This window comes from Sprattus sprattus, assembly GCF_963457725.1.
Source record: "Sprattus sprattus genome assembly, chromosome: 2".
Classification (NCBI taxonomy): Eukaryota; Metazoa; Chordata; class Actinopteri; order Clupeiformes; family Clupeidae; genus Sprattus; species Sprattus sprattus.
Genome location: NC_137921.1, coordinates 57,033,589 through 57,057,368, shown reverse-complemented (window position 1 = coordinate 57,057,368; position 23,780 = coordinate 57,033,589). Strand labels below are relative to the sequence as shown.

The window sequence follows — 23,780 nt, the reverse complement described above, 5'->3', positions numbered from 1 at the left end:
GTGCATGATGCGTTCCACTAACATTATAAGGCAACTCTGCTTGAAGATGCACAAACCCTAACGTTGACCTCACTGGCCCTCAGTGTGTGTGTAATACCTTAAAAGTTATCGGAGTGGCTGACCATTATATCACACAACCTTACTAATCTCGTGGGACCAAACACGACTTGGGCACTTTGACATACATGTGAGTATACCAGTGGACGTGCCATCTTGCCAACTCCTTGCAAACCAACCCTTACACCGAAAAATGTATTACATTTAAACACTGTTTGCTTCGAAATTAGAAAAAGGTTTATCACAAAATGTACATAGTACAGAGAGGAAGTGGGAGACGTCAGGTATCCACTAACGGGTAGGGATGCGAATCTGGCCAGGTATCCACTAACGGGGAAGTGATGCAAATCTTGCCAGCTTAGGAGTTCTGAGTTGCTTGCTGCATTATCACTGAGGTCAGACTCATCAACTGCAGGTATTCATCAGCTCCATCAGCTAAATTCTTATCAACCACCTGTTAAACAAAAGGTGACATGTCCTTATGTTATCATGAGACAAAACGGACTTGATTTGTACTACTTTCATATTAACCACTGTTACAGTATGTTGAGTGGAAGTTAACCATTGTACCACCAAGTTCGTGTCAAACAGTTACACTAGTAATGATTGTATTTCTGTGCAGAATGCATCAGAAACTAATATTAATGGATAGGAAACAATTATGGTCCATTAAGTTCCTGAAACACCCTTTAAGCTTCAGAGAAACTCAAAATAACAAGCCCCATTTAATTTCTCAAAACAAAAACTCACCGCCATTTTTTCAGCAACGACTGATTTCTGCTTGTCATTGAGGTGGCCCTCGATGATGCAATCATGTAGCTGATTAAGAATCTGCGTAGCAGCATAGCCGTTATCAATCATATTCTGTTTGGAAAGGAGAGAAGAAACCAGTGAGCGGGGACTGTCCTGTGTCTACTGAAAGAACTGGCCCCAAAGTACAAGAGACATGAAACACCAGATTGCTGACTATGACCTAGGAACCTCTGTAGGGCTTGGAACTAGAGGCTATATATATGACAATTTTGAAATTAAGTAATTATAGCTGGATTTCAAGGAGGTACATTACACATGATATTACTTATTAAGTTACTTGGATTATAATGTGAGTGGATTGCACTGGTTCCTTAAAGTGATGTATTTCAGTGGAGGGATCGTGAGGATTGATACTGTATCTTAAGCATTCTGTATAATTGTGATGTAAGAAATGGTTGTCTGTCAAATTCAAGCAAACTTGTTCTGCTGTCCCAACCGACACGCACTGAAACAAGACCAGGCATGCAATCAGAAAACAAGTGTGGTCTGGGGTTTGCTAAAGGAGATAAAGACTTACCTTGACTTCTATCTGCATTTTATCAAAGGTTCCTTTGTGACATATGTGAAGCAGATTGTCTATGACATTAGGGGGTACCACCTACACAAACAGATTACAAATCACATCATATCACACTCACACTTTATGGTAAAACCTTCACAGAAGCAGAAATAAAGGTTGCTAATGGCCTTGAAAGTATGAAGTCAAATTGATATGCCCTTAAGTAATTGGCTGCACTCACCCCAGCGATCTCTATTATGATACTCTCTGTGATCTCTGCGTCTGCATTGAGCCTGGCCGCACTCTGTAAATATGTAATGGCTTTCCTCAGATCTCCCTCCGACACCCTCACCAGCTCATCAATTCCCTGGTGGAGAAGGAGGAAGAAAAATTCACATGTTCATGAAATGCCATTGTGATGTTAATAGCAGTACGTCGTCACATGTTAAACAATCAGTCATGGTGAATGAGGGGATTGTACCTGGTTACAGCTTTGGACGCTCTGTTTAGCAGCTGTTGGTCATTACCTGTTTGGTATACTTTAGGTTCTCCTTCTTGCAGATTTCTAAGATTCTCTCCTCCTGGATGCCGTTTGCAAGAGGCTTGAAACGGAACTTGGAGCATCTGGATGTCAGCGGTTCAATGATCCTGAGGAGTAAATGCACATAAACAAAAAAGGTTATAAGTCTTTCAAATACTGTTGTGAAAGAAATAGGTGGGAAACTATATATTTTATCTGCCCACACTTTTCTGGCTATGAAAAAGGGTTTGGCTATGAAAAATGGCAGTCCATTCTGTTCCAGAATTGTCCAAGTGCTGTGCTACTGCTGTTAGAAAGAGCTTGAGTACAGAGTGGGCCTAACGAGACCTGCTGATGTAGTTGCAGATGAGGCAGAAGCGTGTGGTACGCGACTCCTTCTCCATGGTGCGTCTGAGGGAAGCCTGGGCTGCATTGGTCATGGAGTCCGCCTCGTCAAGGATGATGATCTTAAACGGAGGACAAGGCTTCCCGCTGATGGAGAGACAGTCACACAACATGAGCATAATTAACCCACTGCCTGTAAAACGTGATTACAGGCATCAACAAGTCATTTAGCTTACGCAATTTCTGAAAGGTGGATCTTTATCCCTATATCATATTGTTGCTATAGGAGTATGGACCCTATGGAGGCCTCAGGAGGTAACTAAAACTATATTTGGGTTTGGGTAATTCAGGAGTGAACATAGGGGGAATTCTGTGGAGACAGGTTGATGCACTCACTCAGGACGACTTCCTGCTGCAGTAAGCTGGGCAAAGGTCTTCACTTTCTTTCTGACCACCTGGATCCCCCGTTCATCAGAGGCGTTGAGCTCCAACACCCGCTGGCGGTACAGCTCAGGTCTGTGATGGAGAACAACAAAGGGTTGAACACAGAAAACATCAACATGTAAGGAATCATGGAGATCGCAGTGTTCAGGCAGCAGAAAATAAAGCACTTTCAAGGTGGTACTCCGGCCATGACGTCCAGACACAACCCAAGGGGCTTGATTGATGATTAGACTTAAAAATGTGGTATCCAATCCCACACAACACCGTAATACTAAATAAACACTCAATAAATGTTTTTCACTACGTGGGAACAAAGTCTGTGTGTGTGTTTGAGTTTAAGAGCTCCCCCTTATCGCCTGGGAAATAACAAGCATACAGGACTGGATACCATAGTGTACTGCAAAGCTCAGATCTGCACATCTTAAGTGAGAAAAATCTAATTTTTAAACAGGTGAATACAGATGAGTGATATTTTATAATCAATCTCTCAATGGTGATAAGCCTCCGTAAAAATAAAATCCCTGCATTACATTTCTGATTTACAAACAAGAGTGTAAAGAAGCTCACTTCTTCATATCCACAATTTAACAAAGGTTACATGAGGTCATAGCATCTCTAATAGTATTACATGAGGTCATAACACCTCTAATATTATTACATGAGGTCAAAACACCTCTAATATTATTACATGAGGTCATAACACCTCTAATATTATTACATGAGGTCATAACATCTCTAATATTATTACATGAGGTCATAACATCTCTAATATTATTACATGAGGTCATAGCATCTCTAATATTATTACTTGAGGTCATAACATCTCTAATATTATTACATGAGGTCATAACTGCCCTCTAGTGACACAGGAGAGCCTGGTAAAAGCCTCTCGGCACAAAAAAGAAAAACTCAGGAATCTCTTTTCTGGCTCGAGTGGACATGGCTCAGCAGCCAAATGAAACCAGAGCAGTTTTTTTGCGACTGTCCCCAGCTGCACCCAAGGCAGTGGCTTCAGCTATGCCCTGCTCCCTGGAATGCAGCACCGGGCTGAGAGGCATTCTAATCAGGCTGAGGGGAGAGAGGCGGGGCAGAGTGAAGCTTCCTGTAGATTGAGTGGGCTGATGCCATCTTTAACGCTGCATTGAAAAGAATGCTGGGAGGTGCTGATGGTCAGTGAGAATATGCAGATATGAACCACGAGAAGCACATGGGGCAATACAGAGACAGACTGGAGCTAATGTACCGACCAAGACTAGACTACAGCACTGTTAGAAACAGACTGGAGCTAATGTACCGACCAAGACTAAACAACAGCACCGTTAGCACAACAAAAGATGAACTGTACCAGGTATAGATAAAGTACAGCACAATGCACATGCTGTAGAAGACAGAAACAATATGCAGCTGTCAAACATATTACAGTATGGTAGATATCCCAGGAGTATAGCATATTGGAGAACTGAAGCAGTGTGTGAGAGAGGAGAGAGAGAGAGAGTATTAGTGTGTGTGTGTGTGTGTGTAGGTCGAGTATCTTACCCATAGAGCTCTCTAGCGGCTGCCAGGATGGTGGAGGTCTTTCCTGTACCGGGAGGCCCATAGAACAGTAAATTGGGCAACTGCAGTAAGGAAGGAAAGTGAAGAGTAATGTTTGTTAACAATGATGCAAGAGGAAAAAGCATTGAACAAAAGCTAAAGTAACTTCATCCCAATAAATGTGAACGAAAAACCACTGCTGACATATATTCTTTCAGGTCTGATTTTAACTTAAACTATTAACTTATTTAATTAAATCCTCCTTTTAAATCACACTGCTTAGATGCACCAGTATACAAACCTGGCTGTTTCAGTACAAACACCTATGTGCCAGAATGAAATGGTCTCCCTCTTTCTTATGTGTATTTAAAGGTGCTATAAGCAAGACTTATGCACTGTTGTCCAGATTTCTAGCATGCTAACCAGCTAGAGCCACTACTGTACAGTACAGCCTCTCTCATAGTACCACTTTGTACCTCAAGAGGTGCTAGTGAGTCACTGTAGCCAAAAAAGCAAGGCAAAGCAAGAGTCCGGTCATGGGCATAAGCTCATATTGTCAGGAATGGTTAATTTAAATCAGTAAAATACCATTTCAGAGGCTAAAATATTGACAGTTGATTGTTAATTACTGGAGGAATTTAATTCTCAATTTTTCAGAGCGCTTGATTAAATGTACTAATGGATCCTTGTAAGCATGGCTATTCTGTAGTCAGTTTCAACAAGTAGGTCAGTAGCAAGACCATCAGTTAACATTAAAGGTTAGACTATCAGCTAGGTTAAAAGCTTGAGCACTTAATTGAAGACCTTGATGGTCTGTTTGCCTCGACTAAGTTCATATAACATATAAATATCAATCCATGTTGATGGAGACACTAATTGTAGTTTAAATATCTTTCAATCATATCTGTTTTCTGACTACACGTAGCCTTCAGCCTCCCCTACCTTGGCCAAACTCTTCGTTTACCTCTGCAATGGGAGAGGAGGTAGCGGTGTTCAAACGAAGTATTACACTGCCCCCAATCAGCTTGGGGCGGGGAGCATGGAGTAAATAGCTCGCTAGCCAACAGCTAGTCAGGATAAAATACATCCCCTTTAAGAAAAGCAGACCCTATTTAAAATCCAAACTAAAACAGGCTAATAAAGAGGCAAACACATCAGAGAGGAGAGGTGAGGAAATGTCACTGTGTTCAGCTGAGGGGCTCATTAACATCAGGCATGCAAACTGGTCAGGGTAGGGGGGGGTGATAAAGTGTGGGGTAAAAATTTCAAGACGTCCACTTGGGTGCTGATTAAGACCCCTAAACTAAGCAACTTTGTCATTGGAACTACCCCTCTATCTAAAAAAAAAAACCCCACCTCTTGAAATTGAAAAATAACATGTGTTTTTTATGCCCGTTTTTGCTTTAATGTGCCTTTTTGATGATGTACACCTATTGTGAGTTGAAAACTTATTTTTTTTTAATACTGTGCTGAGCCTAATATAGCCACAAATACTTAAAACAGGCCATACTATGTCCTACTACTCTACTGTTGATAGCTTGTCCAAGCTCTGTTGAAATGTATTGTATTGCAGGGTGATTCTGTCACTTCTCCTGCCCAAGTAACACATCAGGGCATCTGCAAATTCCTGTGCCGTCTTCATTCTCCTCCTCCCACTGGGCAGGGCAACTTGGATCCTGAAAAGAGGATCAGCTTTCGGGAGCAGCGTGGTGCTCTCCCTGGCGAACCTCATCTCCTCTTTCATTCGCTGCTGCTTCCCCTTGTCATCCATAGCTGGGTCAACCAGGAACTGCTCAACTTCTCTGCTGTCTGTGAAGGGGCCTCCTTTGGCTTTGAGATTGTCCAGCTTGTCCAGCCTCTTCCTCTCATTCCTCTGAGCAATCTCCTGCCTCTCAGAAGACCCCTTCGCAAAGTTAGCCCTTGTGTGCTCACTCCAGGAGAGTTCTACCTCCCTCTTTGCCTGGACGGCTGCCTGGAATCCCCTGAAGGAGGGAATCTGTCCGGCCCTCAGCTGCTGGCATCTTTGCAGAATAATGGACCTGCTCACAGATTGTAAGGTGCCAAGCTTTTTCAATCTGTAGTCAACCTTGCCACATTGTCTCTCCATGCTTATGTTATGGACTGGGGTCTGGTCGATATCTGGAGCCTGCTCACTCACTGGGTACTCCACAGGGAAAGCGTCCTCATCGATGCCATAGTCTCTTCTCTGTCTGGCCAAGACAGTCTGCAGGTGGGGCAGCATCAGATTAGTCAGTTTAAGAACCTCCTCCATGTGCTCCTCTGCCAGCATGGACACAGAACTCAGGACCTCAGCTGTATAGTTTTCTTTGACACCGGCAAACAACTCATCTGACACACCTGGGAACTCTGGCTTGATGAACTTAGTGTAGTTATCACAGGTGATGGGCTTGCCTAGCCCTGTATGAAGGCCCTTATAGAACTCCCCAAGTTGTGTGTGAGTAGCACCCTTCTCTATGGTCCTGGCATAGAATGGCTCAACCAGGTGGACACCCAGGCAAGCAAACACCACAAGGACCACCTTCAGGTAGGGGAGTTCCATCACCTCTCTGACTAGGCAGGCCAGGCGGTTGTTAATGTGTGGATTCTGGCTCAGAAACTCAGCCAGGTGGTCGTAGTTGTGGACTAAGACTGCTGCTGCCCTCGAGAGACATCCAAACCTGCTATCCTTATAGGCAAACAGGACACTGGAGACCTGCCTTTGTTTGAGGAAGAGGATGAACTCCTTGTAGCGGTTCCAGGGCTTGTGGGAGAATTCAGGTGCCACTAACTTTAGACACATGTCCAATGCCTGCCCAGCCAGACTGGCGTTCTTGCTGTCTATCTCCAGATCCACCATGAAACCCTTCAGAACCTGTTCCATCTTCATATCTGCCTCCAACAGCCTCATTACTTTGTTCATCGCACTGCTGAAGCCCAGTGTAGTGTGGGTGCCACAAAAGAGCTGCCCTGCAGGTGCACCCAAGTTGTACATCTCTGCCAGAAGCTCAGCAAAACCCTTGTTGTGCGCTGTGCTGTCAGTCATGTGCGTGTCCACAAGTTTGTACACCTCTTGCACTTGTACTCCTCTCACTGATGCCAGCACCTCAAACCCCATGTCCACCTGCATTGCTATGTCCTCAGTTGTCTCTCCATGGATTGGCAGAGGGAAGGGACTTTCCTGACCCACGTGAAGTCCCTGCACCATAAACTGGCCCACCCCCTTCTTGGTTGTGCTGTCTGAGGCATGTGTCACCATCCTTCCCTTCTGCTTTTCCTCTTCAAGCTTGTCCACCACGAGATACAGGCTCTGGGCCTCAATTTGCTGCAGTGCTGTTCTAATATTCCGGTCAGTTGGCACAGTGTCTATGTCAAATATTTCTTCTGTGTTTTCAGGGCTCTTCCACTTCCGTGCGAAAAGCGTGTTTCCAACCTCGATCACAGCAGAAGACGCTTCAATAAGTGATAGTCCTCTCCCTGAGAGATTGGCCACCGTTTTATAAAAGTCATCACGCACTTTCCGCTCCGAAATCCTGATGTGCTGGTACTCTTCAGGCAGAGGATCATCTTTAGGCTCAGCCACTTTCTTGAACAGCTTTCTTTTATTTGTCCTGTGCCCTTCAGACTCAATCTCAATAACCTCAGTCGCTGCACTCTCCACATCTTCATCCTGCTGTTCCTCATCATCAGGCTTCCCTTTCTTGTGGATTCTCCCATCCTCATCCTCACTGCTGCTGGCAGTGGTGGTGGGAATCTCACCAGCCTCAACCAGCATCTCAGAGATTTGGTCTATGGTTTTGTATTGAAATTGCTGGTCCCTTTCCCTCCTGTAATCCTCCTGCCTCTCCCTCAGTCTCTGAGCTCTCATGGTACTGTGGTACCACACAGGATCCACGCCTTTACAGCACAGCATCTTTCTCTCTGTCTTCTGGTCATTGTAATACTGATACTCCATCTCACTCATGCTCACCCCCCACTCTTTCTCCAGGGCCTTCCTTCTCACAGGGTCCTCTGCAAAGACATCGAAGAGTTGACTTTTCTCCTTGAAAAGCTTCTTGTAGTCTTTCACAGCCTTTGTGTTCTCCTTGCCCTTCTGGCCATATCTCTTCCTCCCCTCACTGAAGCTTTTCCTAAGTGCCTCCACCCTCCTCTGGATAGTGCTCAGAGACACACAGTACACAGTGTCATGATAGTACTTGGCATATATCTGCTTTGCCACCTCTCGCACTGCTACATCAGTGGACACCTTCCCCTCCAAGTGGTACCTCAACATCCCTATCACACTATGCAGTGTGGGCAGTTTGGTGTCTGGCTGGAATTTCTTGGATGGAGGAAAGTCTTTGTCTGCATCAAACTCCTTATCTCTAGATCTAGTCGAAGGACTGCACGCCATTTTGACCTCTCTCTACTTTGAGAAACAACTTATGTGATAACTTGTATGATTACACTGAATATGTATGAAGCCACAACAGGATCGAGATTAGGATAAAGAAGAGTCAGAGTGGAGCAGCGGGTTGAAAAGTTCACAACTGTGTATTTTCATTTGTTATAAGTGTACTACCTGGTTGTTAATAAACACAATGTTAAAAAAGGGTCAGAGCAGAGGCCTCATGATGATATACAGTAGATGAGAGGTCTAAAGCTGCAGAAAGTACACTGAGCAATCAAAACATCAAAGGCAAGAACCAAATGCAAGGTATGCGGCCAGCTTGTATAGGCTGTATAGTGCAGATTTAGTTTTTTGGAGGAGGTGGGGTTTTTTTTTCACAAGAGATACCAAGTCCCTATACAAAATATCTCCCAAATGACCCAATGAATCACCCCTGAAGTGGACGTAATCAAATTCCAATTTTTTTTATTTAACCCCCATTATCACCCCCCCCCTATCAGGGGTGAAAAAGGTGAGAAGGTTGCGTGAGAGGAAAAATTGCCGCTTCTTCACGCAGGGGTTAAAGCAAAAAAAAATCCTGAGCATGAACTTTTTTTTCTAGGCCTATGTGGGTGAGTGCGAGGGGGGGGGGGGGGTCGTCCTGTGGCGAGGACACATTTACAGGGTCAAAAAAACAAACAATCAAACAAAAAAATATTTAGAAATGAATGATGGCAGATTATGGTGGGACTTTGGAAACTGCAATCCCAAGAGGGTCAGCAATACTCCACCTCACTACAATATGGTACTAACACATGTCGCATTTACGATTTCTATATGATATCAAGTTTTGCTGCTAAGCTTTGTCCTTGGAAGATTTCAAGATGACCTACAATCACAAGGTGACATGTTATAAGGGTATGTGAAATTCAGTCAGTGAAAGAAGATTTGATTTGCAACCATTTCATTGAGGATACAGTATATGCAAAAGGACAGTGATTCACTTTTTAAACCGTTAAAGAGCAACAGTGAGCTGTAGAATGTAGTTTTATATTGCAACATTTCCATAATTACTTCGTTCAGAAGAAATAATCGTATAATAAAATATACATCTTTTATTCTAGCATACAGTAGCCTAATTGCTGAGGCATTGGCTATATTCATGTTCCTGCCTGGCAAGTGTTGCGTTTTTACTGCTTTGTATCTTCAACAAAAAAACGAACGAGGACATTGTCCAGGAAGGAAAACTTTAGCTTTTCCGAAATACGTCTTTTAAACTCTGGTGTTATGCCGTGTGTGTTAAAATAGCTGGCATGCTGATTGGATATTGACAGTTTAGTCAAAGCAATTTTGTCTTCAGCTATTTTTTGGCATAATTCACCAGGGGTTGGGCGAGCTTGCCTGGATTGAGTTCTGCGATGAACGTACATAAGTGGAAGCACTGGAAGCACCTTTTCCCGCTAGTTGCATACAGTAGCTTTCTTGAGCACAACAAGAGAGCACCTGCTTCTCTTAACTTCTTACACCGGCTACCAAAAGGCTTACCGTCCTTCCCTATCTCTTCTATCCATGCCCAGCGCCATTTCTTTTTCAATCCTTCATCAACTAGGAGGGCATCTTCCCAAGGATTCTTGAACTTACTCTGCTTCGGTCTGACAGTATCTACTCTACTTTGGCATCTACGTAGGCAGAGCGATACAGAAAAGTCGGTGGTGAAAGCACATTTTCCCAAGACCCGCCCTAATCTACTTCTGATTGGCTAATTATGTTCTTTTGACAGCCTGAGAGTTGTGCTTTTTTCATATCATTGGCAGACGAACTCATAAACTCGAAAGTAATGGTGATGATAAAGAGTTTTCAATATAAAAAAAAAATGATAGACTTTTTTCCCGCAGCCAAACGCTGCACGCCGGAAATCCTACTTTACTCCCTTTAATCCCTGTTCACGAGAACCGAGACTCACCTCAAAAGTAATGCAGCTATTCTTCATCTTCCTCTGAAATGCCCCCCCCCCCCCCCAAAAAAAACTCCTCGGATCTACACGATTCACGTAAATGGCATATTTCGGTGGGAAAACGGCGAACTTCGCCGAAAAGCGACAAGTTTGCATGCCTGTAACATAGAAGAGAGATCTTCAGTGCTGACCAGCAACGCAGCACCAGCGCCCTCCACCTTCCTGTGACAGGGGTTTCAATTACACCCTTGCCCCAGGAAGACTATCTCAGGTTCAGGAGCAGCACACAGCGCGAGCCCTGCAGGTCACCTACCACACACGATGCCTCAGGAAAGCTGGCAGGATCTTGAAGAACTGCTACTATCCAGCCTTCAGACTTTTTACCCTGCTGCCTTCCGCTGCCAGACTTTTTACCCCGCTGCCTTCCGGTCTCTCACACGAAGACTGGAGAACAGTTTTTACCCAAGGGCCATCAGGCTGCTAAATGGACATTGGTTCACCACCGCCACTTTTGCACTCGTCACTTTACATGCACTGTCACTTTCACACTACTGTTTGCACTACACTACATATTCTGTCACTTACAACTTACTGTTTGCACTAGCTGTAACTCCCTCAGTGTGTACGTAGGTTAGTACAGGTTAATAAGGTTAGCATAGTCTATTATGTTATGTTTATTATATGTTATATGTATATATAGTGTAGTATTATATGTATAGGCTGTTATATGTATATTTGTTAGTATTATATGTATAGGCTGTTATATGTATATTTGTTAGTATTATATGTTGGTTGTTATATGTTAAGCATACTGTATGGTACATTTATATTGTATATTTAGTAAGGTTTTTTAGGTTATTATATGTTTATTATGTGTAAATTATGTTCAGAGTACTTGTACAGAGTGTACGTCATGTTTTTGTTCTGTCATACTATGTTATGTTATGGTAGACTCTTAGGCAGTGCCGTGTCTTGTCTTGTCTTGTCTTAAGAATTTCAGTGCCCTGTCTGACCCTGTGTCATTTTGTGCATCTGACAAATAAAAGACTTGTAACTTGTAATAGTGTAGCAGAGAAACAGTTTAGAGAGTGAGACAGCTGGTTGATTGGTCACACATCCAGCCAGAGGGCTTACGCTTACTGCAAGACCAAACAGGCATTACGTCACTGATAAATAATTACACTGTGATTGAGAATATAAAATTTGACTGAGGGACAATTTTTCAGCATGTTACATGGCATGGCAAGCCAAAGCAATGTGCAAAGGTACAAAGGAGAGGCACACAAAGTTAGTTTCTCACTGCTGGGCTGACGGTATGATGCCAAAAGACTTACATCGGCACCCTCCAATGATTTCTTCAAAACAGCAACCACCTCCTCTTGATAGGCCACATCATCCACACACTTTGGTCTACTGTAAAATTAAGATATTCTTTATTTGCACAACTATGCAAACAGTTATTAACACATGTATGCAGATACCAGAAGAAAAGAGGTTTTCCCTTTCTTCAATATGAAAACTCAGAGCAGTTTAGGCCTACAATGGTACAGTATGTAATATCTGAATCTTGTAAAATTATTAATTATTACAAATTATAAGGTACAACAGCAGAACAGTTCTCCGATTAATAACCTTGAACACAGCAGGTCTCTGCGTTTCACAAGCCAATGGCTTGGTATAATTGAAATGTTTGCAAAACTTTTGGATTGTTGTAAGTGACTTACTATTTCTCTACCCATGGTAAAGCCTTGGGTTTCTTTTCCCCACTTGATCCAGCTGCTTTGTCCTTCTGAAGCTTGATGCTCTGGTTGGATGTTCCTTTCAGAAACGCCTGCATTTCTATTACCTAAAGGCCAAATGCACAGTCTGTCTGTTAATGCAAGGTTCAACAACAAGACATTCAGTGAGCTCTTCGGAGGACGGAATGCTCCCAGCTAATCTGTCAAAAAAGCTTTCAGACAAGAAACCGACAGTCTTACATCTTTAAACTACACCAAAGCAAAGTCGACAGCTGCATAACTATCCACTTGTATGAAGCAACGAAGCATTTTGTGCGTCTATTTGACGTCAAGCAGAAGCATTTAGCATGCATTAGACATCGCCTAGAAACATAAGCATTCTGAATACCAAAAATTAACATCAGTTGTACCGCCTGGCTAGATTACTAGCAAAAAGTGTGCATAGGCCCCAGAAAAGAGATGACGGCTTGAGACGTATCTCGGCCTGTCATTTCTTACCTTGTTTAAGAAGCCAACGTATTAAGTTATTAGCCTTAAGGAGTTTCAGAACACTTCAAGTAACTAAGAACCTTATAATAAATAACGTGAATTAATAATAATATAAACGCCTCAGTTTTAAATGTTGATAAGTGGCTAGCTGGCTATAAACAAAAAAAACGACAGTCAGCTCACGTCGTATCTCGAAATTCTCAGCCATCGTTCAGTGATCATGCTGCCGGTGAACATTACTGTGTTCTCTCGCTAGCCCATTTAGCAATGTTGTTGTATGGATGTTTGACTTGTAATCCAAGACCGTTACAGGTGATTCATTTATTAAGATACATCAGAGAGCAGCGTAAACGATGCAGTTATATGGGTACAACAATGCAAACGTCCTTACCAAATGAAGTGCGTCCAATAAAAGTTCCAAGCACAATCAAATCCGTGACATTTGGTGGCAACGTTGTTATGCAGAGGATTCCCGCCAGTCGCATATGTTACGTCTTCTTCCGCCTACGTCATGGCGCGTTTTCGAAATGGCCATATGGTACGGTGTTCTGAATGCGTTCGTTTGTTATGGATTATGGTGTATCAAAGTTTAATGCATACAGCTTTGCTCGTTCCGTGATGTAAATGCTCGTATGCCAAGAGGAGTGCATTTAATATAAAGAGAACTACAACAGTCAAACAGAATCGACACAAACTTTCATTTGCAAGTTAAAAAAAAATAATAATTCAGGCAGCCTACTAAACAGGCCTAAACTACACATGGCAGGCAGATAATAATGCAAAGTGATCGTGCTAATTTTAGTCCTTCTCCAGTTGGACTACAAGTAGATTATTTTAAAATATCGATTGTTTGCTGTTTTACTCGATAGATTGTGGGGAAAGTAAATACTGATAGCCTATCGTTTTATAAAATGCAGTTTATGAAATAGTCTAGCCTACACACTACAACCCCCCTTTCCACAACACTGGGATGCTTGGCCGCAGCTGCTGTCTCCTCCTCCATCAGCGTTTCCAAGGCAATCGTCACGGTCCCAAGGGGTAATGGACGGGTGGGTAAGATGATAATGGCTGTTCGCTCCAAAATGTGAAATAGATTTCAGCACGGACATCCATGCTGTGTAGACTATGTAAGTGTCCATTGTTTGCATAGACTTTTTAAAGAATATAATGTTTTATCAAAAATAGACCAGTATGTCTTTTAATTCTAATTTGAATGTGTTATGTGGTGAAATGCGTATGTTTATATCTTTCTAGACTTAATGTATCACTGATTACATGTTACACACTTAGACTACAGAATTTATGACATCACATTATCATTTTTTCCTAATAAACTTGTGTAGTCTAGGCCTAGTCTAGTCTAGTTTTAAAGCTAGAGAGACAGCTCCAGTCCACTGAATCCTTAGCTCCAGGTTTTGCAATTAAACACCCATTCTCCAAATCACTCCCTCCAGGCAGGTGCCTGTTCTCTGATTTGTTGTCTCCAGGAGCCTGAATCAGCCTCTGTGACATCAAATCCCAGGTTACTGGCAGCCTGCTCCTCGCGAGCACAATACCACTGAGAGGGAGGGAGGGAGGGAGGGAGAGAGCGGGTATGTTTGTATGCGTGAGCAACATCAATAATTCACCGCCTCTCTAAGCAATAAGAGGAAAGTACTTTCCGTCTGGGTCCTCAGTTGTGTCTCCCTCTCCTCTGCTCATCCTCTGGAAGGTACCACTAGCTGGTGAGCAGGGAGTGGCTTGAAGCATCATGCGCATGGGGGAGCCCTCCAGCGTGTGCGGAAGAGACTCGGTGGAGGAGAGGAGCGTAGAGGAGGAGGAGGAGGAGAGGAGGAGGGGAGGGGTGTTAGAGCGGCGAGTGGATGCTGCTGCTGCTGCCGCCGCCGCCACCACCCTGCACACACACCCTGCGATGCTCTGCTGGATGCGGGAGGACGAGATGTCTGTACAGGAGTTTCTTCAGCGCGTTGAGAGCATCATCCAGCATGTGGGTGAGTGTTAGCCCCTGTCCGGAGGATCAGTGGTGGATGTGTGGGATGGGGTGCTGCGATGCTGTGAAAAAGAGAAAGGATGTCGGGAGGTTTGTAGCGTTTACTGCTGTCAATTCTGTATGAAGAACCCGATACAACCAGAAGGTACTCTATGGATGACATGCTAATGGAGTACATGGATTTCTCTGCTGAGCTAGCTGTTTGTCAGTGTTGTGGTCTGTGTGACTTGAAAACCTTCATTATTTCTGTTTATGTGTTCAAAATGTACTCAAATTAGAGTCAGTGGGTGTCCCACAGGCAAGCAAGGTCTGTGATGATAACATGCAGGTCTGTCAGTCAGATTTCTCCACTTATATTTTGTGGACATCTGAATATAATCTGAAACATTTATAAATCATCTCAAAACCTTTATCACAGGGACTGCCATATGTCTTTGCCATTGCTGTGGATTAAGTACCACAGGCTACAGTTTAATTACAGTTTCACTTTCAATTACATTTATCATTACAGTCGCTGGTTTCAGTGCATCTTAGAATCAGGTCAGTTGGTTCTCAAATGTCAAGTAAAATTGGGGCAGCGATAGAAAGTCCCCCGACTTCCAATTATGCATTTTAGTGGGTTTTAAAAATGAACAGAGGAATCTGAATGTGGGTGGGCACATTTAAATTAGTTGGTGGCAAATTTAGCTCCTGAAACACATTTTACCAGATTTAAAAAGAATTTACACAATAAAACCTTATCCTCTTAAAAACCTCTAAACTGCAAGTAATTCAGTTTTTGTCCTTTAACTAGATAAATAGACTAAATTACAGGAAAGCTTTTTTCTGTTGTTAATAACAATGACATTTCAGTCTGAAGGTGAAAAAAAGGAACCATGAGCAGATTTTTCCCTTGTAAATCTCTCGCTGAGCTGTGTGTTGTGTTCGTCAGGCTGCCCGGGGTTTCTCAGGCAGGGCAGAGGAAGTAGGTTATTGTGCCACGCTGGAACTCTTGCGTTTCTTGTACATCAGCAGCTCCGGCACTGCAGCAGCCCTTGGGGGGGGATGGACGGACAGTTGCCATGGAAACTGTACGATAGGCAGTGCCTGCATACGGCCTGTGCATTACTCCATATTGATGGGGTAGGAGCCGTCCGGTCTGGGCTTGCCTCGCAAAACTCCTGTTCTCCAATTCTCCAAGGAGACCTTATTAATGCCACCATGTCAAGCCAGTGAGTCACTTCTTGGCACTCAGACATTTGGAGATTGGAGTTATTTCTTCTGGTCATTAAGCGATTATTCAGAAATACATGTGGTGAGACTGACCATTTAAAATATCTCTGTATTTTTCCCAGATCTAAAAACATCTCATCAGCATTTGACAATTGATATATAACACTGGGGTGTCAAAATAGAAGAGAATATAAGTGGCATTATTTAAAGCCTTGTTTTACATTTCGGTAAGGCTTTGATATGCCTATCTTTTTTATTCCCTAATTATAACACACTATGAATGATGCTTCGATCATGTGATGTTTAGATGATGCTGTAGTTTTAAAGTGATAAAGCATCTGTGAGGAAATGGCACCGGGCGAGGGGGTGGGGGTGTCAGTATTGCAGCAGTGATTCAGTGTGATTACAGTTCCACCTTGTGAGGCATGACTGACTCACCCCGCATCACAGAATCCAGGCTGGATGTGCATTGTGATTGGTAGATGGTGACATCATGTTTCCTGGAACGTAAGCTATGTGTAATTTGCTGTACAGAGCAGCGTTATGAAGGGTCCTACATATACCAAGATGCCCAGCAACCTTCATGTTTGTTCCCTGTTGGAGTAGGAACACCATAGAGGGTTAAGTTAATTATCTAATCATACTATGTGTTTATTATCAGAGAAGGAGTACTTACCATTTCACACCTTCATAAAAATCACAATACCCATAAACTAGATATAACTAGATATTACATTGTGTCTCTGCTCAGCTCACAGAGATCCTACCTCTAGCCTTGCAGGGGAAAAAATTGAATAGAAATGCATTGATTGGGTCATCCTCCTCTAATTAGGCTAAGAGGATTAACACAAGCATACCACTCTCAATGAGTCCTAGCACTGCGGTAAACAGAGAAATGAAGCTGTTTGGGGGAGTTGGATCAGCCACAGCAGACAAGGCCCACAGCTGACCAGAATTTTTATGGGGCAAAGCAACTGGAAAATACATTAATGTCAAGTTAATCAGAACAGTGTGTGCTTTCAAAGGCACTGGTGTTACAGCGCATACGTTCTGCAGATGTCCTTGCAGAGAACACCCTTTCAGCGGTGAAGAGCAAATATTTTTAGCATGTTTTAATTCAGTGAGGTGAATGTATGATTTAATATGGGGAAGTCTCATAATGCGACTCCTCTGGACAATATTATGAACTAGAAATATGTGTAAATAAAAATCAACATAAATAAATGAAGTAAAGTTATATCAACATTTTCAGTGACATATACAATGCACTTAACCATTTCACATTTCGTGAATGTTTTTTTCCCAAGTGACTATACCGTGTTTGTCAGTGCCTCACTATCTGCTCTGTTGTTTGTTCTGTGCCGTATTACTGACATCAGCAGGGCGTTTGCTGGTGCAGTTTATTTAAATTAACACCAGCCTCAGCACACTTGGCACTGTGCCAGCCTCATTCAGTGATACCGCCAACCCAGGCCTTGGTACACTATAAGACAATGCGGAAATCTAAAAAAAAAAAATGGCTTCCATGACAAACAGCACCAAAGGTGAACAATGGAAGGTCATAAGACTTCCTTCCCCCTTCCCCTGCTCCCCTGATGTAATCCTGCCATCATACGTCATGCTTAAACAGACCTCACAGATGACTTCCTTCTTCAGCTCAGTTCAACTGGCTGTCTGTGACAAAGGTCCACCACATCACCACATCTCAGCCCAAAACTGTCCCAAAACTTCCTCCAGACTTTATAAGAGATGTTATGGTCTGTCTTTTTGTGTGTCTTGGTCTGTCTAATTGGGACCAAATTATGATCTTCATATCTCACATTTAATGTGAGTACATGAATTACATGTATTCGTGTTATACATGTACTGTATTGTCTATATATTGGTATACATTACATACATACACACACATGCATACAAGCTACTTTATGTACAGCACTGCTCAAAAGGTCTGACCTTTGCACTGTGTATGTGAGAGAGTAAGTGTATTTTTAATGCTTCATAATGCTGGTCAGTGCCAGTGCACCCTTGGCTCTGTTGTGGTAAGCTAAATCGTAAGGCTGAGGGCGTCTGGTTGTATTTACTCAGCCATGCGAGGCCCCTGTGTTAGGATGCGTCAGCCATACGAGGCCCCTGTGTTAGGATGCGTCAGCCATACGAGGCCTCTCCGTTAGGATGCGAGTGTGTTTTCATGCGGTTTCCTATTTGTTTCACAGTGGAGTCCCCCTTCACAGAATTCAGGAAAACGGTTGCCCCTGTTTTCTTTCCCCCTTCTTGCGTAGGCTCCCTCCTGACGCAGGCCACAATTTACAGTCACTTAAAAATAGGCAGGAGCACAGTGGAACAATAAAGCCTGGCCATCTAGTAGAGCCACGTGTGTTTTAAACTAGACCCTCAAACTGGACCGGTTAAGCTCCGGTGGTTTTAAACCTTACAAGCAGTTCCATGTCTTCTTGGTGTCTGGTTTTGCAGATTGATGTTGAGATCTCCTGATTTGGATTATAGAGCGAAGATCATTTTTGCTTAGCTGTTGACATTTGAGGTTCTTCGCCTTTGAGTGTTTGTGTTTCGTCGGAATTCATACGGTGGAATAACGTGACTCTGTGTCTGTTTGGCCTCAGAACACGCAAATATGTAGCATGGCACGTCTTTCACTCATGTTTGTGGGCGGTCTTGAAAGAAAAAGAAAAAAACAACTCCATGAGAGATAACCCTCTGGCCAGATGATGACAGTTCAGGAAAGAAATGACACATCTCGGGATATACCACACTCACTCAGGAGCCAGTAGGATACTGTCTGGGTGTATACAGATATAAAATCAGAAACTCTGAATCTGATGTGTATGTGTGTGTGTGAGAGTGTGTGTGTTGGGGAGGAGGGCATGAGCATTTGTCCATACGTATGTGTGTGTGTGTCTGTCCATATGTGTGTGTGCATATGGACCCAGCAGGACAGGCCCCACATAGGAGAAAACCCAGAAGGCTTCGAGACTGTGAGCTGTCTGAGCCACCACGCAGGGGAGGAAGAGGCGTCATGGCAACCAGAGGAAACAGGGACGACTTAGACACGTCCCTACAGCACTTGCCCCACGACAGGGGAGGGGGGTCGGAGGGTGGGGGCAGAGGAAGTGCACAGTCCGGATCCAAACACAAGGGCTGTTGCTTTTAATATGGCCTCTCATTCCTGTTTTCATGTTTTTATTGCATGCTGCCAAGAGGCAAAGGTCACGCTGCTCCGCTCCAGGAGCCCCCCACAGTGATGTCACGTGCTGTTGTTGCTGGTGACCTTCAGTGCTCATATTTGCAGGTGTTTGGGGGTGCTCTCTCAGCTTTATAAACTGCATCCTCACAAACATGGCTGACTTACCTTTCACCCACAAACCATGGAAAAACATCCAAAAAGAATGCTTTGGTACATTTTTGAGTGCAACGGATGAGCTTACTCATTATTTCATATCATAGCCGGTCAGCAGTTAAAAGTTATAGATATGAACAGATTTAGTGGAGCACAGCATACACCAAGTGGATTTCCTTAAGATCATGCTTGATTTCCACACTGTATTTTCAGTTGTATTTATTCATTAAGCTTCTGGTCTATATAAGGCCCCCCTGACTGCAGTATGTAATCCTGTCTGATTCTGTTTGAACATCACACTAGGTGAGATGGCTTTGTGCTTCATAGTCCCATGATCTGTGACACAACAGGACAGGGGGAGATGAGATTACAGTGCATTATGGGATGGAGTGTGTGTTTGTGTGGGCTTCACGTCCGGCTAATGCCACTCAGCTAATGGCTGAGAGGAATAAGAGGCTGTGTCCATTATTCTTTCGTCTCTCCTCTCGTCTCTGCCTGCTGGCTTCCTCTTCCTCTCTATCTCGTTCTTACCTTCCAGCAGTCCTCCCACACATACTCCCTCATAAAGGCACCCACAGACATACACACACCCACACACACACCCACACACAAACAGACACAAAACACAGACACACACACACACACATACACAGACAGACAGACACACACACACACACACACACACACACACACACACACACACACACACAAACACACACACAAACAGACACAAAACACACACACACTCACACACACATACACAGACACACACACACACACACACACACCCACACACACACACAAAAACACACACACACACACACGCACACATACACACACACACACACACACACACACATACACACACAAATCCGAAGGTAGAGGGACCCACAGAGTGCTCTTATCTGGAGTGCCCTGGAGTGTGAGGGGGAGGAAGAGAGGCTGAGATGGCTGACAGACTAAACTGACTGAGGGAGACAAACAGAAAGTCTTGAGCCTATACTGCCATGTTCAGGTTTTAATAAAACCCAAAACCCTTCAAAGAATTGTATATTTTCTTCAGTTCCTTTATTCAGACTCACGGACAGTTTAGACTTCCCTATTCAAAAATATGATAAATCATTAGTAACTCTGTGATTCAATAGTATTTATGCCCTTACAAGTATTTAGTGTCAGTAGCAGCATTGTTTTTTCTAACAGCTGTGATTGTATATATCCACTTCCTGTCTGACCACGTGCACTGCACAGGGAGGTTAACACCTTATGTACCTCGAGTGTCATGAAAGCTTCTTTAAATAGAGCACTGTAATCAGATTACCATTCACTCATCCCTTCATTTTAAGATTACCATAAAAACACGCACCTGAGCCTAATCCATAATGGAAAAAGTGACTATGAGACGTTGAGTTGAGTAACCTGCAGATACTCTTTGTGACCTTTGAGTTCACTGGCGTTGTTCAAGTAAACGTTATTAAGTAGCGATGAAAGCAGCTACAGTATATGCTGTCAACTTGACCTGGTTTGATATCTGTGTAAACCCCAAAATGCACATAAAAAGGCATTTGTGTATTCACTGCTACCTTGCCTTATCAGTGCTTCCATGCTCTTTGAGCCTGTTCATTTTTGGATGCTATTAATTATAGAATACAGTATACACATATATCGTTTACTGCACACTTGACCAGTGCATTGTGGTGGGGTTAACCCAGGTTCCTATCCTAAAGCTATAGTGTCACACAAAGGTACTTTGTAATTAATGTGAATGACATAGATTACATAAATGGCCTCAGTTGTAATTGACATGGCCTCTGGGTAAGCATTGTACTTGGCGAGGCCTTACAAGGCAGAGTAGCTCTCTGCAGTGTGTGTGTGTGTGTGTGTGTGTGTGTGTGTGTGTGTGTGTGTGTGTGTGTGTGTGTGTGTGTGTGTGTGTGTGTGTGTGTGTGCTTACCGTTGTTCAGTGGCAGGCCAAGGTGTGCCTGATGTGTGTTTGCCTTTCTTGTTGCTTCTTTCTTTTGAAGACAGCTTGTGTAATCTACAGAGTCCACCACCACCACACACATGTCTTTGCTTAGACAACCCACAGTAGGAGGTGATTATTACTGCACATGAAAACAAAAATAGGCTTTCATGATGCACAATGTCTATTAATCTTTGGAAATGTTGGCCACTTGATTCTGAAATATCTCATGAAAAACACTCTACAGTGTTGATTTGATATGTGATTACCCAAAACAAGCCAGTGTTATTATCATACAGTAGTGGTAGGATACATAGTTGGCATCGTATCAAAACACGAGCATTGGGCCTTCTCATATGGGTTAATTTTCTCTAACTGCTTATGTTTCACACTCTGGAAAACCTCCAGCCTCAAGAATGTAGGTAAGAAGGCACGCTCAGCACTTTCCTTGGCAGTTTTGTACCAAAGAGAAAAACAGCTACTGTTGTTTTTCTCCCTGATATTTTCCCCTTACTCTGGCTGAAAACAAGCTGCAAGCTGCACCTCTTCAGTGTGGCAAAGCCCAATAGATCCACTCATACAACTGACATGAACGTTTTATGTATTTTATGGACTGAGTGGCTCGACCACAGTGCAGTTTGTCGGAGGAATAATATTCTCCAGAGCTCAGAAGGACTCACATGATGCAGAGCCCCCTACCCAAGAGGGGAGGGGTGAGAATGCCAGAGACGGGGAGTTGTGGAGGGGGTTGTAGGGGTGGGGAAAAGGGGGTGGGACGAGGTGGGAAGGAGCAGTCTCTCTTTGTGAGAAGTTCCTGACGCACTAGGGCCACTCGTGCTCTCCCTCTGTTTCTCCACAATGATAAATGCCTGGCTGGGTGGGAGAGGAAAGGGAAGCCCCTGAAGCCTTGCGGCATTGTTGAGGATATTTGTGTACACTCTCTCTCTCTCTCTCTCTCTCTCTCTCTCGTTCTCACACACACACACATACACACACACACACACACACACACACACACACACACACATCATGTCAGTCAGCTCCGCTGGACCACCAGCTTGGATGCAGAGTGACCGTGGGGTTGACCGGCATTGAACACAAAGTCACCACACAGACACACACACACACACGGTCTGAGGGAGAGCGTGGAAGCGAGAGGTCGCTGGGCGGACAGGACTGAGGAGTTCACTGGACCGTGGCCGGAGTGCTGTCCATATCTACTCTACAGGATGAGCTCAGTAATGTGTAAGTGGCTGTTGGCTGTGTTTATGTGAACCAGATTCAGGCTTAACTCTGGGCTCTGTCAGTGTGTGTGTGTGTGTGTGTGTGTGTGTGTGTGTGTGTGTGTGTGTGTGTAGGGGGGGTATCTGCTGTGGCCAGCAGAAACATGCTCTGTGGTTTTCTCTGCCTGTTCCTTGATGTTTGTGATTCCTGATGTGATCAAGGACTATTGTATTACTGGACAGGGTGAAATGGTGGCGAGAATAGTGTACTACGGGGACTTGTGTACTGGTGATGAGCTGAATGAAGAGATTGACTGTTTATTTGAAGATGCTGGGTGTTGTGTTGTAGAGATATTGATTTTACACACTAAATATCTTCTGAGAATGAAATAATAGCAGTATTCTTGTATTTCATAGTATTTGTGGATGCAGTATACAGGAAGGAGCCCATGATGTGTTTTCTGTGTGAGTCTGTGATGTGTTTTCTGTTTGTGTGTGTGTGTGTGTGTGTGTGTGTGTGTGTCTGTGTGTCTGTGTGTCTGTGTGTCTGTTTGTGTCTGTGTGTCTGTGTGCCTATGTCTGTGTCTGTGAGAGAGAGAGAGAGAGAGAGAGAGAGAGAGAGTATGGATGGGCATTCTGTTTAGTTCTTATTGTTGTGAATGACTGTGAATAAATCACTATCAGAGGATTCTTGAAGTGTAGACTGCTCTTAATCTGTTCTCTCTTGCTGTGTGTGTTTATGCTTGCTGTTGGTGTTGTTGTAGTTGTTGTTGGTGGTGTGTGTGTGTGTGTATGTTTATGTGTGTATGAATGGGCTCACATGTGAATAAGGAATAGTTTTCTGTTGATAGCCATTCACTGTGAAAGGGATTCTGACCAATGTTCTGGTGTGTGTGTGTGTGTGTGTGTGTGTGTGTGTGTGTGTGTGTGTGTGTGTGTGTGTGTGTGTGTGTGTGTGTGTGTGTGTGTGTGTGTGTGTGTGTGTGTGTGTGTGTGTGTGTGTGTGTGTGTGTGTGTGTGTGTGTATGTATGTGTGAATGAGCTTTGGAGTAGAGTGGTGAAGTGACACAGCCACTCTCTTGCCAGCACTATCAGGTGCCGCCTGGCTGCCGTAAATAAATCTTGTGCAGGGGGACGCATTTGACAGCGGGAATAATTGACTTAGGCTAAGAGAGCGAAGCCTCTCTCTCTCTCTCTCTCTCTCTCTCTCTCTCTCTGATCCTTTCTACACTCTCCTTGTGTCAGCTCTGACCTTGGTTAAACTGGGCACTGCTTACGCAG

At 43.7% G+C, this 23,780-nt stretch overlaps 1 protein-coding gene across 1 annotated transcript; it reads right to left on the bottom strand.

The window, feature by feature from the left end:
• Positions 1–13: 13 nt before the first annotated feature.
• rfc4 (replication factor C (activator 1) 4) lies at positions 14–13,254 on the bottom strand. Its single transcript, XM_080832178.1, has 11 exons — positions 13,151–13,254; positions 12,256–12,377; positions 11,866–11,944; positions 4,215–4,294; positions 2,631–2,750; positions 2,238–2,381; positions 1,897–2,017; positions 1,611–1,736; positions 1,388–1,468; positions 808–921; positions 14–511 (listed from the first exon to the last, which is right to left on the bottom strand). The coding sequence occupies exons 2-11, from the start codon at positions 12,366–12,368 to the stop codon at positions 416–418; spliced, it is 1,074 nt and encodes a 357-aa protein (XP_080688304.1). The 5' UTR covers positions 12,369–12,377; positions 13,151–13,254; the 3' UTR covers positions 14–415.
• Positions 13,255–23,780: the final 10,526 nt, after the last annotated feature.

What these genes read in the sequence shown, in the direction of transcription:
- rfc4 (XM_080832178.1), bottom strand. Translation starts at nt 12,368, where the DNA reads ATGCAGGCGTTTCTGAAAGGAACATCCAACCAGAGCATCAAGCTTCAG. An exon ending in AATCATTGGAGGGTGCCGAT is followed by an intron (nt 4,295 to 11,865) that starts GTAAGTCTTTTG and finishes TCCTTACTGCAG; the next exon opens with TTGCCCAATTTACTGTTCTA. An exon ending in GCCGCTAGAGAGCTCTATGG is followed by an intron (nt 2,751 to 4,214) that starts GTAAGATACTCG and finishes TCTCCATCACAG; the next exon opens with ACCTGAGCTGTACCGCCAGC.